We start from the raw sequence: 14,262 nt of genomic DNA on the forward strand, positions 1-14,262 counted from the left end.
TGAATTATGGAGTTAGGGGAGGCTTAAGTCCATAATATCACGTTGTGGGGACAATCATGCATCGTAGCAAGTAGATTGCATATTTTTCAATCAACTTTTTATAATATTTTCTTGCTTTGGTTGTGTTGTCATCAATCACCAAAAAGGGAGAGATTGTAAGGAAAATGGACCCCGGGCCATTTGGTTTAATAGATTTTGGTGTTTGATGATCAACATAACATGTGAACTAATGTGTTTGCTAGTGTCTATGTTTGTAGTTCACATGATGCTAAAAGTAACTTGGACCAAGACATTGAGGAAAGCAACACCTCAAAAGAAGACATTATGAAGAACAAGTAAAGTCCAAGAAGAGAAGAAGTGTTGCCACAGTCGGACTGTCCAGTGCCACACGCCGGACTGTCCGGTGCACCAGGAACAGTAGCCCTAACGGCTAGTTCCAGGTGGCACCGTGGAGGGAAGACCACCAGACTGTCCGGTGTGAAGTCCGGACTGTCCGGTGCAAAAAAGCATGCGCACCAACGGTCACCTGCGCTGACAGATCCAACGGCTAGGTTCACCGGACAGGGGCACCGGACGGTCCGGTGACCCCACCGGACTGTCCGGTGCACCACGGAAAGCAGCAGCTTTCCTCCAACGGCTAGTTTTGTGTTGGGGCTATAAATACACCCCCAACCGGCCATTTCCATGTGTGGGAGCCCAAGAGACATACCAAGGCATATAGTAGACATTCTCAAGTGCTCTTACACCCAAGTGCTTAATAGAATCACTCGGTGATTAGCGTAGGTGCTTTGCGAAGTGCTTAGGTTAGTTAGACCGCTCTAGCGCTTGCTCTAGGTGAATCCTAGTTAGTTGAGTGAGTTTAGATAAACCACCAACCACTCGGCTCTTGCGCGAGCCATTGTAATTGTACCGAGTGGGGCGAGAGTCTTGCAAGACCGTGACAATCGCGTTTGTGTCACGGCCGCCACCGTGTACCGGAGGGAACGAGGCCCGCTGCGTTTTCAGCCGGAAGCTCGATAGTGGAGACAGCGGGGAGTGTCCGAGAGAAGCCGGAAGCGAAGCACCACTTGCGTGTGGAGAAGGCCCGTGGCTCTCTACGGAGTTACTCGACTGAGGTGCTTGGCCCTCGCGTGGGCTTTCCTTTACGTAGGGGCACCAACGAGGATTAATCGGGACCTTGCGTGGTTCCGGATACCTCGATAAAAATACCGGCATCATCAACGAGAGTTTGCATCTCTACCTTGCTCTTTAAGTTTCCGCATTTATATTAAGCATTTAAGTTTCAATCTTGTATTCATACTTATATAGTGTAGATTGAAACTTAGCCGTTGCGGTAGAGATAGCAAAACTTAGACAAAACCTAGTTTGCACATTCTAGTTTGATTATTTGCATAGGTTTTGCTGTAGGGATTATTTGTGGCCTAGTTTAGTGAAAGTTTTAGAAGTCCTAATTCACCTCCCTCTTATGCGTCACCTTTTTCCTACAACAACAGTCAAAGAGAATTTTGTGCTCATAGCAACACATGCCCTGAACTATAGTCATAATTAATGTCAATTTGTCAAGCTGAGAACACAACCTAAATGGTTAGCTAAACTTGGTGATTTAGCTGCTGGTAGAACATCAGACAAGTTAAAGAGGAGAGATTAAACAAAGCATTTGCACTAGAACAGGAGTGAGTTGCAAATGAAAAGCTACTTCTAGAGGTAAGGAAAGAAGAGGTCGAATTGAAGAAACAGAGGGATGAAGGGAGAATTATGACACTAGATCTTCCTGCTATGTCAGAAGAGATAAGGAGATACTACATGGCCTTACGGGCTAAGATCACGAGACATTAAGCTATGCCTTCAACTTAGGTTAGGTTACGTTCCATTTCTCTTCTTTCACTGTAATTCTTGTAGTTTCTGACATTTGTTTATTTAATTCAGTTCCTGGGTGGTGGAGGCATGCCATGGATTTACTTCATTTTCAAGGATCTTCATTTAGTCGAAATTCTGTTCAGTACTTGCTGCTCATAGTAGTGCGAATACTGCTGCATATTCATGGAGTTACTGCATTTTCTAGGATCTTCATTTAGTCTGAATTCAGTTCAGTGCTTGCTGCTCATGTAGTGCGAGTACTCCCTCCGGTTTCTTATTAGTTGTCGTTTAGGACAACGACACGGTCTCCAAAATATAACTTTGACCAATGTTTTTTTGTTAAAATACAAATGAACTCTTAATACATTTATACTTTTATAAAAGTACTTTTTATGACAAATTGGTGCATATAAATATTAGGTTCCAAAACTAAATAACAAAATAGTTATTTGTAGTCAAAATTTTATAAGTTTGACTCGAAACTTATCCAAAACGACAACTAATAGGAAACCGGAGGGAGTACTTACCTGTCATTTGTTACAGACACACATGTAGTTAGAATACTTGTACCTGTCATTTGTTAACCACAAACGTTAAGCAATCACTGCAACTAGAGCAGTACTTTCAGGAACGGCAAACAGAATAATGCAGCTACCCAGCGACAGAACCCGTTTTTTTTAAAAAAAAAAGTTGGCCAGCTTTCTTTTTTTGGGGAACTGATGGAGTAATAGTTTGTTCCACAACTGAGAAAATACAATTTCTACATATATATAGGACGGAAGAACATTTTTTATATTTAGAGGACGCTAAAGAAGATAGGTAAGAAAATCTTCCTTATATTTACGAACGAGTGTTTAGCGGTGGCCGCTGGAGGAAAGTACAGTAGCTAGCAGGCATCCTGCTCGACCCGTGTAGGAGGAAGGATTTAGATAGCCAACAAATCTAGAAGGCTTAAGTAGATACAAAAAGAAAGTTTGAAGGCTTGTTTTTTACTCCACTACCTAAGTACATACAGAATAGGAGCCCGTTTAGGGGCTGTATGTTGGAGATTGTCAACCGAAGGATCAAAAAGATGGCATCCAATTGATTTGTTGAGATCCAGCTGAGAACGTAACACCTGATATTTTTAGTTGGTTTAATAATTACTCCCTCTCCCAAAATAAATGCACTTTTTGCTATGTACTATCTAGATAAGCACTTGTCCAGATATAGTCAGAAATGCATTTTGTTTGGGACAGTAATCGCTAAAAAGGACTGAACAAGTTACCACATTAGCGATCTGCATCGCTGTGTATTTACAGTTTTATAACTGGCTGTTGAGGACTGGAGGGTACATGCTAGCGCCTGAATAATAGGCATTCAGGTATATGGTTGCCTCAACAGTGCGCTGAGCCGCTAGACCCAAATAGGCAAAAATTTAGAGCTGTGCAAAATTGGGCACGAGTATATAGGTCTGTAGTAGCCCAGCAGCAGCATGGCCAACTAAGCTCGGTACTCGTCACCACAATCCCCAATAATATCGATCAAATTTCTGCCCCTCTTCGACACTTCAGTGATGATGTTCATGTCCTCTTCATCCAATTCAAGTGAGAATATGGCGTTGGTGTCTTTGATGTGTTCAGAGAGTCCCAATCTCACACCGACCATGGAACCTGCAACAGACGTCTGCACCAAACCCCAAAAAACGACACTAAGATTAACAAGAGTGAAGAATTGTGGAAATGCTACAGATAATGAAGACATGAAAATTCTTGAATCCAACTTGATGTTAAGATGGTAAAGAGGATGCCTGGTTCAGTATGTATTTCACAGCAACCGTTGAAATAGTAACACCGTGTTTCAGTGACACCTTCTTTAAGGTTTGAAGCAAAGTCTGGAACAGGCTCCAGCCACCCCAAGCATCAACCATCTGTCAAAACCTCAAGAATTAGGATGACACGAAATGGAAAGCAGACGCAGACTAAAGGTTCGACCACAACAAATACAGCTGCTCACCCTCTTATATTTCTGCAAGGATGGGGTATTTAGAGGAGGACCAGCAAAAGGTATTGATACATTGGTGTCGAGAAACTTTTCAGACAAAAGACCACCCATCACTGTGCCATACCTGCATCAAGCGATAGTGTGTTTAAGCTTTTAAAAGTAAGTTCTACGTAGGCAGAGGATGAGGGATATGAAGGGACAGAGCAGACGTTATAAGTCTAACTCCAGTTAGCTGGCAAAGCTCTGCCATTCTCTGCTGAGGGCGCATATCAACGATAGAATGTTGAACCTGAGAATTGCAACCATGTCTCACTTATCTTAGGGTCATATAATAACAGACATAAAAGATCCTCCATATAGAGGTATGATGAATATACCTGGTTGCTCACAACTGGGATTCCATTTTCGAGAATTATTTGCAGTCTGTCTGTATCGAAGTTTGTTAGGGCCACAGTCTTTATCTTGCCTTCAGAATTTTTGGAGCAAAAAGGCATGATGTCAAAAAGGCATGAGAGACTAAAAGATAAGATCTACAGTCTGGTATAAGTTTAGAATGTTACCTTCCTCCTTCAGGTCTGTGATGTGCTTTAGCGCATCCAAGTAGCCTGGATTTGAGTACTCCCACCTATTTTGTTTGAGGATTTGGTCAGCCAAATTATAGGTTGTTGCACTAGCCATGTCATAAACTTTTAAAATTCTCTGCAACACTCAGGGAGTACCCACAGTATAAAAGCAACACAAGTTGAAATCAACGTGTCATCTCAGAAGTTTTGGACTTCTAGTACCAAATAAGCAAATTTACTTCAAAAGTACTCAATCATCAAAATTACTTCCAGTGTCATTCAAATTGATCTCTCGCATCACAATTAAGAGCAAGGGCAATTGACAAAGGCACAACTACTGTTAGAGATTTTGGGCTTGGCCCAAATAAGAATTCTTGTAAATCCTAAAGGTCCACTCACACATACATAATATAGTGGGAACTTTAATATTACCTTGCTACTTCAGGTGGAGTGAGACCAACCTAAATAGTTGAGTTGTCTCTATCTGGTTGAAGCCATCAAGAAGAGTAAAAGGGAGAACCCATGCGCGCTCGCTCGCCTCGACTCGCCGGGCCGAGCCAGGCGGGCGGGGCGGGGCAATGGGTGCGGGCGCACGACGTGTGCGTGAATGGTACGGCGATTTCTCGCCTCTGCCCTTGCGGGTGCGCGGCCTCCTTTTACTGCTCAATATTTTTGAACGCATGAAGAAAATTGTGCTAGCCTGTTTTGGTAAGCAATTATTCTCGCATTAATTTTGATTGATTGTCACGTTAGTGTTGTGATTACGTGGCTAATTACTTGTCTGTTTTGGCTGCGTCGTGTGTATATATTGAGGTCGAGATGTCGTCCCTCAGAACAGACTTTCTCTTCCTTACACCAGAGCGTTGCACTGCCTTCGCCTTCCCCATCTCGCCGCTGACGTGCCATCAGGTCAGGAGAGCAGGTCTCCGAAGCCTACGTCCCCTTGTGTCCCTGCACGGGGTAGGGATCGTATCAGGTTTTTGGGAAGCGTCGTCGCGACTGCTCGTTGTTCGTCTGCTTCCTCTACACCGACGTCATCGTCCTCGCCGGTCAGCTACGTCTACTTTTGCGCTATTCTAGCGCCGACAACCCCACTGTAAGGATGCTTATGCGTATATTTATCTTGTCACTGGCACTAGTATTTGAACTGCTAGTGAGTTATACACATACAAAGCATGTTGTTGTTTCTTGTATTATTATTATTATCGGAATCAATTTGTTCATCTCTAAATTGCTATTATTTTCAACAACTATGAATCCAATTACAGCACATTTTTATGTATAGTCTTTTTCTGGATGATGCGGAGAACTGCAAATAAAATGGATTGTCCTACAAAATTCAATAGTGGCACTGAAGATGGCACACATAAAATGGCACCAAGATATTATGACCGTTACGGTAACTTCATGAGTAAACATACCAGTGGAACTGCAACATGTCCAATGCAGTAACATCCATCCTCTTCCTGGATCTGTTGATATTATCCTCAACATAACTTCTTGTCATCTTAACCGGGGGTGGTACCCACTTTGTAAGCCTGCACGACTAAGTCAGAATCAAGTAGAGACAGCAGAAACAGCTAAGATGTAAGTGACAGAGACAGAATTGCTCACTCACCCCTTGACTTCTTCAAGAAACTCAGGTGGGCGCTCCCTCCTAATTCTGTTGATGAACATGCCATACAAATCCTCTGCTGGCCCATCTGCCAGGACAACAATTATACATCAGTGTAAAACTGAAAACAAGATCAGTCCTGCTACATTATATGTTGGGATATAAAAACACGATACAGCCTAGACAGCTAACTGTTAGCTGCCACAGTTCAGTTCCCATCTAATGTCTAATGAGAGTGTAAAATTTTTAACACTTAACTATTTCTGAAGTGCATAAAACGTTGCCTATTTCTCAAGATGTATAAATAGGACGTATGAACACACTGTACAAGCTCCTAGCTCAAACAGCACAATTTCTCACAAGTTTCATTAGCAGTTTCAGCTAGGTGCAGCATTTGCACTTGCACATCAACTGGTTACACGCAACCGGAATCAGAAGATATAGTAGCACTTGATTTCACCATAGAAAGAAGAATAAACACGTGCATGCTAGGTGTTCGTGCGAATGCCGAGCATAGAGGGCGCAGAGATACTGGTAAGACAAGGGGAAGGATACGAGAAGTACAGTGGTCAGCCATATCGAAGGTGGAGAGTCCGGCGTCGGCGTGCGCGAGCATGGCGTCAACCGCGGCGTCGCGGTCTATGCGGCCCCACCCTCCGCTGGTCTGCCACATGCCGTTGAGCACCCGGCATATCGCCAAGGAGTCCCCGCGGTTGCTGACGGTCGTCACCCTTGTCGGACCCGCGGTGGCCGTGTCCGTCGCGGATCCAGCCGCGCACCTCGCGGGCGCCAGGCGGCGTGGGCGGGGAGGCGGCGGCGCCGCGGCAGCCGGGTGGACGACGCGCGCTGCGGTGGACGACATGGGACTCGTGTTCGTGCGAGCGCGCGCGCCACGGAGACGGAGGCGAAGTGATAAGGCGCTGCTGGCCCAAGGGCCTCGCATTGGGTTTGAGGCTTTGGGCTGCTTGGATCTTCCCGCTAGAGATGTCAATGGATATCCGAAACTCGGAACCTGATGGATTTTTACCCATTAGAGTATTAGTTTGAGTCAATTTTTATACATGGATTTGTTAATGAGGATAAATCTATACCTAATAGGTTCATGAGTACGAGTTTGTTCCTATAGTACCTAAACCTGTGAACCCGTGAGTTTTTTAAACCCGATCAAACCTATTATGTATTGTCATTTTATTTTATAAACGAACAACAAACTTGTTATCTCCTTATTTACTTCCTATTTTTTTATCAATGGTGAATGTTTAAGTAGCTGGTGAGAGTGTTGCTTGCTTGCTATTATAGTTTTTACTAGCATTATATATGTGGATAGTGCAAGGTCACTTGATTATACAACTTATTATTTATATTTCATTCTCTTTACTAATAATTTTTATACCAAATCATGAACTCATTGTTCATCACATAAATTTTGGACCACGATCTCATTATTCATTATAATTTATTTATTATGAGAAGAACAAGCATATTCGAGATAAAACTCGTGGGTACCCGCTAACCCTGATGGGTACGGGTTTGGACAAAATTTCAAACTCGATATGGGTATGGGTTTTTTTAATGGGTATAGATATTTTTCATGGGTACGGGTTTGGGATGGCAAAACCTAGTGGATTTGTACTCGTTGCCATCTCTACTCCCCGCGGAGGTGTGTGTGTGAGTGGGGGGTCTTGTTATATTTTTGTTGGTGTTTTTTAGTCCACAAAATATATAAGGGCCAGTTTGAAAACTTAACAGCGCATTTGGTCCGATGGTGTATCTCGTTCATCATGGCCCAGCTCCAAATGAAGCGGTCCAGCGGTTTCTCGTGGAGTGAGTTGATCATGCATGCTTACATAACATAGAAATCAAGGGGCGGGCAATTAGATAGAGAACACGTGATGTAGCGAAACTGATTGCAAAAGAGGGTAAATTGGTCACTTTAAGATTATCATCTGGTGAGGTCCGTTTGGTATCCCAAAATTGCTTAGCAACAGTCGCACAAGTGGGTAATGTTGGTGTGAACTAAAAAAGTTTGGGTAGAGCCGGATCTAAGTGTTGGCTAGGTAAATGTCTCGTAGTAAGAGGGGTTTATATTATTCCGCGATTCAAACCAAACGTTGATGTAGGCTCGGAGGCAGGTTCGGATGACTTCAAAAGTAGCCCAACCTACAAACCAAACACGTCGTGAATCTACTCTGGGATTTCCAAGAATTGAGGGGCAAATTAGTTTGATTTTCCTCTCAACCCCTCAAAATCATGGAGGAGATTTAAATTTCCAAACTAGCCCAGGTATACTAAATTTCCATACGTTGAGGATGTGATATAAAAGGCCACACGGGTATACTCCCTCTGTTTACAAATATATGACGTTATTGACTTTTTTAAAAAAAAAACTTTAACCAGTCGTTTTATTAAAAAAATTATAAGTTATCATTTATTTTGTACTGATGTGTTTTATCGCTCAAATTTGTTTGAATGTGATTTAAAATTTTACATTTTTGAATAAATATTTTGAATAAGTTGAGTGGTTAAGGTTTTTTTAAATGCCAACAAAGTTGTATATTTGTGAATGGAGGTAGTACATTGATAAAAAAAATAAACCGCTTCAAACTTACAAAATTAAAATAGCTTTAAGCCTTTAACCGATTCAATGACAACCGGTAATGAGAGGGAAGCGGCCGAAGCATGTTACCATAACCCGGGAAAGCGGTCGAAGCATGTTACCGTAACCCCAAACTCTGGCATAGGAGCTCATGTACTGTTTTAGAAGCAATCTAGATTTTAAGAAACCAATTTTTATTTTTTTAGTTAGAAGAAGTTAGCATTTTTGGTTTTTTCTTGGTTTTTAAAAAACTATAAATCCAATTTATATAAACTGAGACATAAACTAATATGTTTTGGAACTACCTCTGTTTTTATAAACTAACTGAGTTGTTCCAAACAGGTCTGAGTTAACTGATTTTCGACCTTAATGAAGATGCAAGTTGAACCTAGGCCACCACGGAAGGGTCACGTTTGTTCACAATGCGTGGCATGGTACCTACTGACTGCTGTGGCTCTGGACAACAACATTCGCAGGAACGTGGAAGTGAATGCCTGCAAACGTGGGAGCTGGGATGCCAACTCCTCCGCCTGGAGCTCGCGGCCAGCGTAGCCTATAGGCGAGGCGATGAAGCGAGGCAGCTGGTGGCCGCCGCCATTTCAGTGCCTGCCAGGACGCGAGCGACCGGGCGAGAACAATAATAATAAAAAAAAAGGGTATCTGTGGTCTGTGCTGTGCTAGCTGAGCCCTGAGGCTGCAGGACTTATTCAAATCTCACATGTGAGTGTAGCCACGTACAGATATCACAATCAGAAAACCGAATATATCATGTAGTGTAGTCACGTATGTAGTATAACATCTGTAGCAGAACATTTCTCAATCATGACCAGAGCTCCAGAAGAACCTTCACGATGACACGGAATTTTACATGGAACGGGAGCGTCTCAGATCTTGCTGGCGAACTGGAGGCCATCCTTCTTGAGCTCCTCGAGGTTAGCGACCGGCGGCTGGGTTTTCGCCACCTTGGCAATGACCTTGTTCTCGTCCGGTGACCCGCCCTCCAGGAAGGCGCCCAAGACCTTGCCGTCCTTAATCCAGTACGAGCCGAACTTGGGCTTGCTGGAGGTGGGGTCACTGTCGCCAAACAGGATGGTTTCGCCCACGTTGTCGCCGTAGAATTGCCACGCCAGGTCGAATGATCGGGAGTAGAAGTATGGCAGGTAGTCATACTCCGGAACTGGTTCACCGGACTCTTTGCCCTTGATCGCCTGAAATAAGAGGCCATAACATTACCATCGCAACCAATTTGGATACCAAACGGATGACAATATAAATGAATTACACTACTTTTTTTTTTGGGGGGGGGGGGGGGGGGGGGGGGGGGATGCATTTCACTCTAAGCCAACTAAGTTCACAGGGTGCTTGAAGGGAATTTTGATCCAGGTTAAAGGCTTTACGAACTACAGACACTAAATTGGAAGAGTGAAGTCAATAGATAACAAAGGATAGCCACACCTTTACAGCCTGCTCTGCAGACTTTCTAGAATGGTCAACATGTTCCACTCTCCTCAACTCATTGTACATCTTCAAAGGGAAGGTAGCCACATCACCAATGGCATATACTCCAGGAACGCTTGTTTCAAAGGAAGCGTCAGTCTGCATGGAAATTTTGGGCATGTCAGATATTAAGGTATAAATCAGAACAAAAAGCTTGGTAGTTGAGTATTATTATAAAAGAAGAAACAGGGACACGGAGTGAAACCAAAATGGAGAAAAACTAAGGTGAATGCTGTTGCTCACAAAAGAGAATAATGCATGTGTAAATGCACCTTTTAACAAGGAAAACGAGAAAATAGCATCATCACTAACACATGTTTATTAAAACAACCCTAGTATTATCTGCGGTGATCTGCTCGGAGTTGAAAAATGATGAATCGGAAGCAAAGTAACCTTGATTCCACCCTTCTCCTCAGCAACTTGACCCTTGAAGAGAGTAGTCAATGGTCTGCCTCCAACACCGACAACAACAATATCGGCTTCAAGTACTGTGCCATCCTTTAGCTTAACTGCAGTGACCTGTAAGCAAGAAACAAATTAAATCAAGTAAACCTTTGGATCTACAGATAGAAATTTACAGCTAAACTGGGCTTTGGGGGGTTTTACATACATCACCATTGGCATCAGCATCAAAACCAACAGCTAGCGTGCCCTTCAAGATCTTTACACCTTTGTTAGTATAGTAAGCCTCATAGAAAGCAGCAATATCGGCAGTGAAGAGGCGAGGCACTACATGAAATGGCAGTAAGCAGAGTTATTTTGTTGTGTGAATAGTTCTTGTCACTACAATATCATTTCACTGCATGATCAAAGTGATTTACATTTCGCTGCTGCATAGAAAGTGTACTCCCTACGTTAACTTTCATAAGATATGATATTTTGGTAAGAGAAATTCAAGCATCATAAGTTCTGGTCGAGGATTAATCAAACTCTATGCAAATTTATTGTGGAAAAAATAATATCAAAAGGTTTCTACTTCAAAGGTATCATAAGTTCTGGTCGAGGATTAATCAAACTCTATGCAAATTTATTGTGGAAAAAATAATATCAAAAGGTTTCTACTTCAAAGGTACTTTTAATCTGTTATTAATGATTTTGTAACAATTGGCCCAGTATTATAAAAAGGAAAGCAATGTCAAGATATGCCTACAAAGGCCTCCCAACTCAAAATAAGCACTATAAAAATAGGAGGGATGTTATGACCGGCCGCCACTATAGGCGCCGGGCAACAACATAAAGCATGCAGATAAGATTGCATGCAAATAAGGATTAGAAGATAAGATTTGTTAGAGAAAAGATAGGGATTATAAGATAAGATTTGTTAGAGAGAAAAGAGGAGATCTATCTCATTAGATAAGGACTAGAAGGGAGTATAAATAATTGTAAGCACCACTCTATAGATCAAGCAGAAACAAGATTGTTCCGGCTTCCCAGAGGGAGCCGGGAGATTACTGTGACCTAGCTGCCCCTTTCCTCGCGCCTCTCTCCTCTCACGCGCGGTGAACACGGCGCCCCGCCGCTGTGCATCGCGCCTCAAACCCCGGCCACCAATCACCCACAACTACAACCTACAATCAATCCGGGAATCCGCCCCGATTCCTATCAAGGGAGTACAAATTAGCAGTCGCAATATGTGAATGATGACACTTACTGCACCAAGGTTCAGGAAACACCATAGTGACATCAAAGTCATTGATCTTCAGGGCTGCACTCAGTTCGAGGCCGATATAACCTCCTCCAACAACCACTGCCTTGCCACCCTTCTTTGCCTGGATAGCTGCAACCAGCTTGTCAGCATCATCAATTTCCCTTAGATATAGAATGTTGTTAGAATCAGCTCCTTGTGTGCCAAAATCGGTGAGCTTTATGACCTGGAAAGCAAGTGGAAACAGTTGTGGTTCATTATTATGCCAAAAAAAATAGGAGTAACTAGTAACCAGTGAACAAATCTTTAATAGCTTTGAAGGGCAACATTTTGCACCATCATCAAAAGATATTCAGGAAACAAATACATAAGCAGCAGAAGGGAAATATAGGTATACCGAGGAGCCAGTAGCAATGAGCAAGATCTCATATGTAAAGTTTGCTCCAGCTGCACTAGTCAGAGTCTTGGTGGAAAGATCAGCTTTGACAATTTCTGTACTAAGGATCAGCTCAATGCCTGCCAACAGATGTAATAAAATATGTGATATGTGTCCAAAAGCATATCATAGCAACCATATGAATACTCTTGAAGCACCAAATAGACAGTGGACATGCGGTACTCAGGGATCCACAGTTTTGGTACTGACAAAATAAAATCACCACAGTTATGATTAAGATGGCATTCAGCCAAACAAAAATATCGTACTTTAGAACGAGCATCTCATTGGTGAACTATATATTTGTAAGGCTAACCAGCTAAGGTACCCTCGTACGGCAAAAAAAAACAGTGAATTGGGTATCTGTGATAGCATCATTTACAAGCTAAGTACGAAATTTTGAGGTTCCATCAAGTATGCTCCTTAAAAAAATTCCCAGCAGAAGTTTAACAGTATAAAATGAATGATGCAACTCCGATGACCACAAATAAAGAATTCAAACATGGTTCAACACATAAGAAAAAATTGTGAATTGTACCTTTCTCTGAGTACCACTCAGGCAATAGCTTCTCTCCACCACTTCCCACACATACATAAAATCCTGGGAGTCTTGCAGCATCTATTCACAGTAAGACATAACACAACAGAACTTCGCATGAACCAATGTGCTAAGTAGATGAGAGATTAAAGGGAAAGAAAACATCGCATCAAGGACTTACTCGTAGGAAAGAGGTAACCTTTGCTTAGGGCAGGACGCTCGTAAGGAGCCACCTGTCAAAGAAATTGTGGTAAGAAATGGGTAGCCTATGCATTTAGAAACAAGAACCGCCACATAGAAATTTTAAAGGCTAGACTATCATTAGTAGATTGTCAAATGAGTTCACAGATTGAGAATACAAGAACTATTTTTGCACCCTTCCATGCAAGGCTGGGGCATCCCTGATCCTATGTGTTTGCTCTCACTTATTGACTGCCAACTCAATTCACTGTATTAACCATTATGTAAGCACTTGTTCGGTGGATTAGTAGTAGTGACTATGAAAATAACACATGCGAATTTTTGTTTTGGTAAAAGGAATGAGGATTAATAAGCAAATATTTCAGCAGAGCGACATGCCTAGCTATTACATAGCCTAGCCCCTTCATTCGTTATCAGTTCATGTACAAGTTGTAAAGTTCAACTGTATCTGAGTAGCCAGTAGGTATCCACTTGTGCAACAATTTGCAGGCGTCAAAGCCTCTTTGATCGGTCAACAAGAGAACAGATTAAAAAGGTCTGGCAAAGCCGCATAAGGCTCACGCCTCAGGACGGGGGAGAGAGAAACATACAGCCTCCTTGGAGATGATTGCAAGCTCCCCAGGCTTAACTCCCTGCTTGGCGAACTCCCGCGCCGCGTACCCCTGCAAAATTCACTCGGAAATTGAGCAAAAACGAGTTCGCGTTCGAGATCTAGAGATGATTCGATGGAATACAAAAACAGTTTGGAGGAATCGCTGGGTACAAGCAAACAAGAATGACATCAGACACGAACGAAAAAATGTAAAATCTCACTCAATTTTGAGTGCGGATAAAGTCATCGATCTCATTCACACAAAATGAAACTAATCGGAAACCAGGGAGCCGTGACGTAGGGAGAAGCACGGGCACGCACCGCCGCGACGCCGCCGCCGAGGATGACGTACTTGAAGTGCTTTTCGGACGCCATGCCTCCCGCCGAATCGAACTGTATCAGCCCTACTCGGATTCGATCGAACTACAGTGACCAGTCAGTCCGCTCAACTTCTGCCGGCCTGGAGATCCGATTTGGGGAGCGACTAGGGAGGGAGAAGACGAGTGGGAGCGGGTGGAGGCGTCTCTAGTGGCGATACTAGTAAGCACCAGCTCTGTGCTTGATCGAACGGCTGCCACGGGGGCCCGAGAAGCTCCGGGCCCAGATGTCGGTGGATCAATAGAAACTAGGAAGCGAACACGGAAAATGTGGTGGCTGTCCATTGGCTGGTTTCCTCGAGGTAGGCGGAACACGTGGTGCGACTCACGCCGTTGGGTTCTCATTAATGAGGCTGGTTTCA

The 14,262-nt window shown here is 43.1% G+C and overlaps 2 protein-coding genes across 2 annotated transcripts; both read right to left on the bottom strand.

Moving 5' to 3' along the window:
* Positions 1 to 3,080: 3,080 nt before the first annotated feature.
* Positions 3,081 to 6,985, bottom strand: LOC100273031 (uncharacterized). Its single transcript, NM_001349924.1, has 9 exons — positions 6,583 to 6,985; positions 6,022 to 6,106; positions 5,825 to 5,941; positions 4,401 to 4,465; positions 4,218 to 4,306; positions 4,050 to 4,129; positions 3,853 to 3,964; positions 3,647 to 3,766; positions 3,081 to 3,522 (listed from the first exon to the last, which is right to left on the bottom strand). The coding sequence occupies exons 1-9, from the start codon at positions 6,959 to 6,961 to the stop codon at positions 3,340 to 3,342; spliced, it is 1,230 nt and encodes a 409-aa protein (NP_001336853.1). The 5' UTR covers positions 6,962 to 6,985; the 3' UTR covers positions 3,081 to 3,339.
* Positions 6,986 to 9,285: 2,300 nt separating this feature from the next.
* Positions 9,286 to 13,967, bottom strand: LOC100501585 (monodehydroascorbate reductase homolog1). Its single transcript, NM_001196274.1, has 10 exons — positions 13,845 to 13,967; positions 13,522 to 13,593; positions 12,912 to 12,963; positions 12,731 to 12,811; positions 12,154 to 12,272; positions 11,763 to 11,982; positions 10,722 to 10,840; positions 10,505 to 10,630; positions 10,070 to 10,210; positions 9,286 to 9,822 (listed from the first exon to the last, which is right to left on the bottom strand). The coding sequence occupies exons 1-10, from the start codon at positions 13,896 to 13,898 to the stop codon at positions 9,499 to 9,501; spliced, it is 1,308 nt and encodes a 435-aa protein (NP_001183203.1). The 5' UTR covers positions 13,899 to 13,967; the 3' UTR covers positions 9,286 to 9,498.
* Between the last annotated feature and the right edge of the window lie 295 nt (positions 13,968 to 14,262).

The sequence above is a fragment of the Zea mays genome, chromosome 2 (assembly GCF_902167145.1).
Source record: "Zea mays cultivar B73 chromosome 2, Zm-B73-REFERENCE-NAM-5.0, whole genome shotgun sequence".
In the NCBI taxonomy this organism is placed as follows: domain Eukaryota; kingdom Viridiplantae; phylum Streptophyta; class Magnoliopsida; order Poales; family Poaceae; genus Zea; species Zea mays.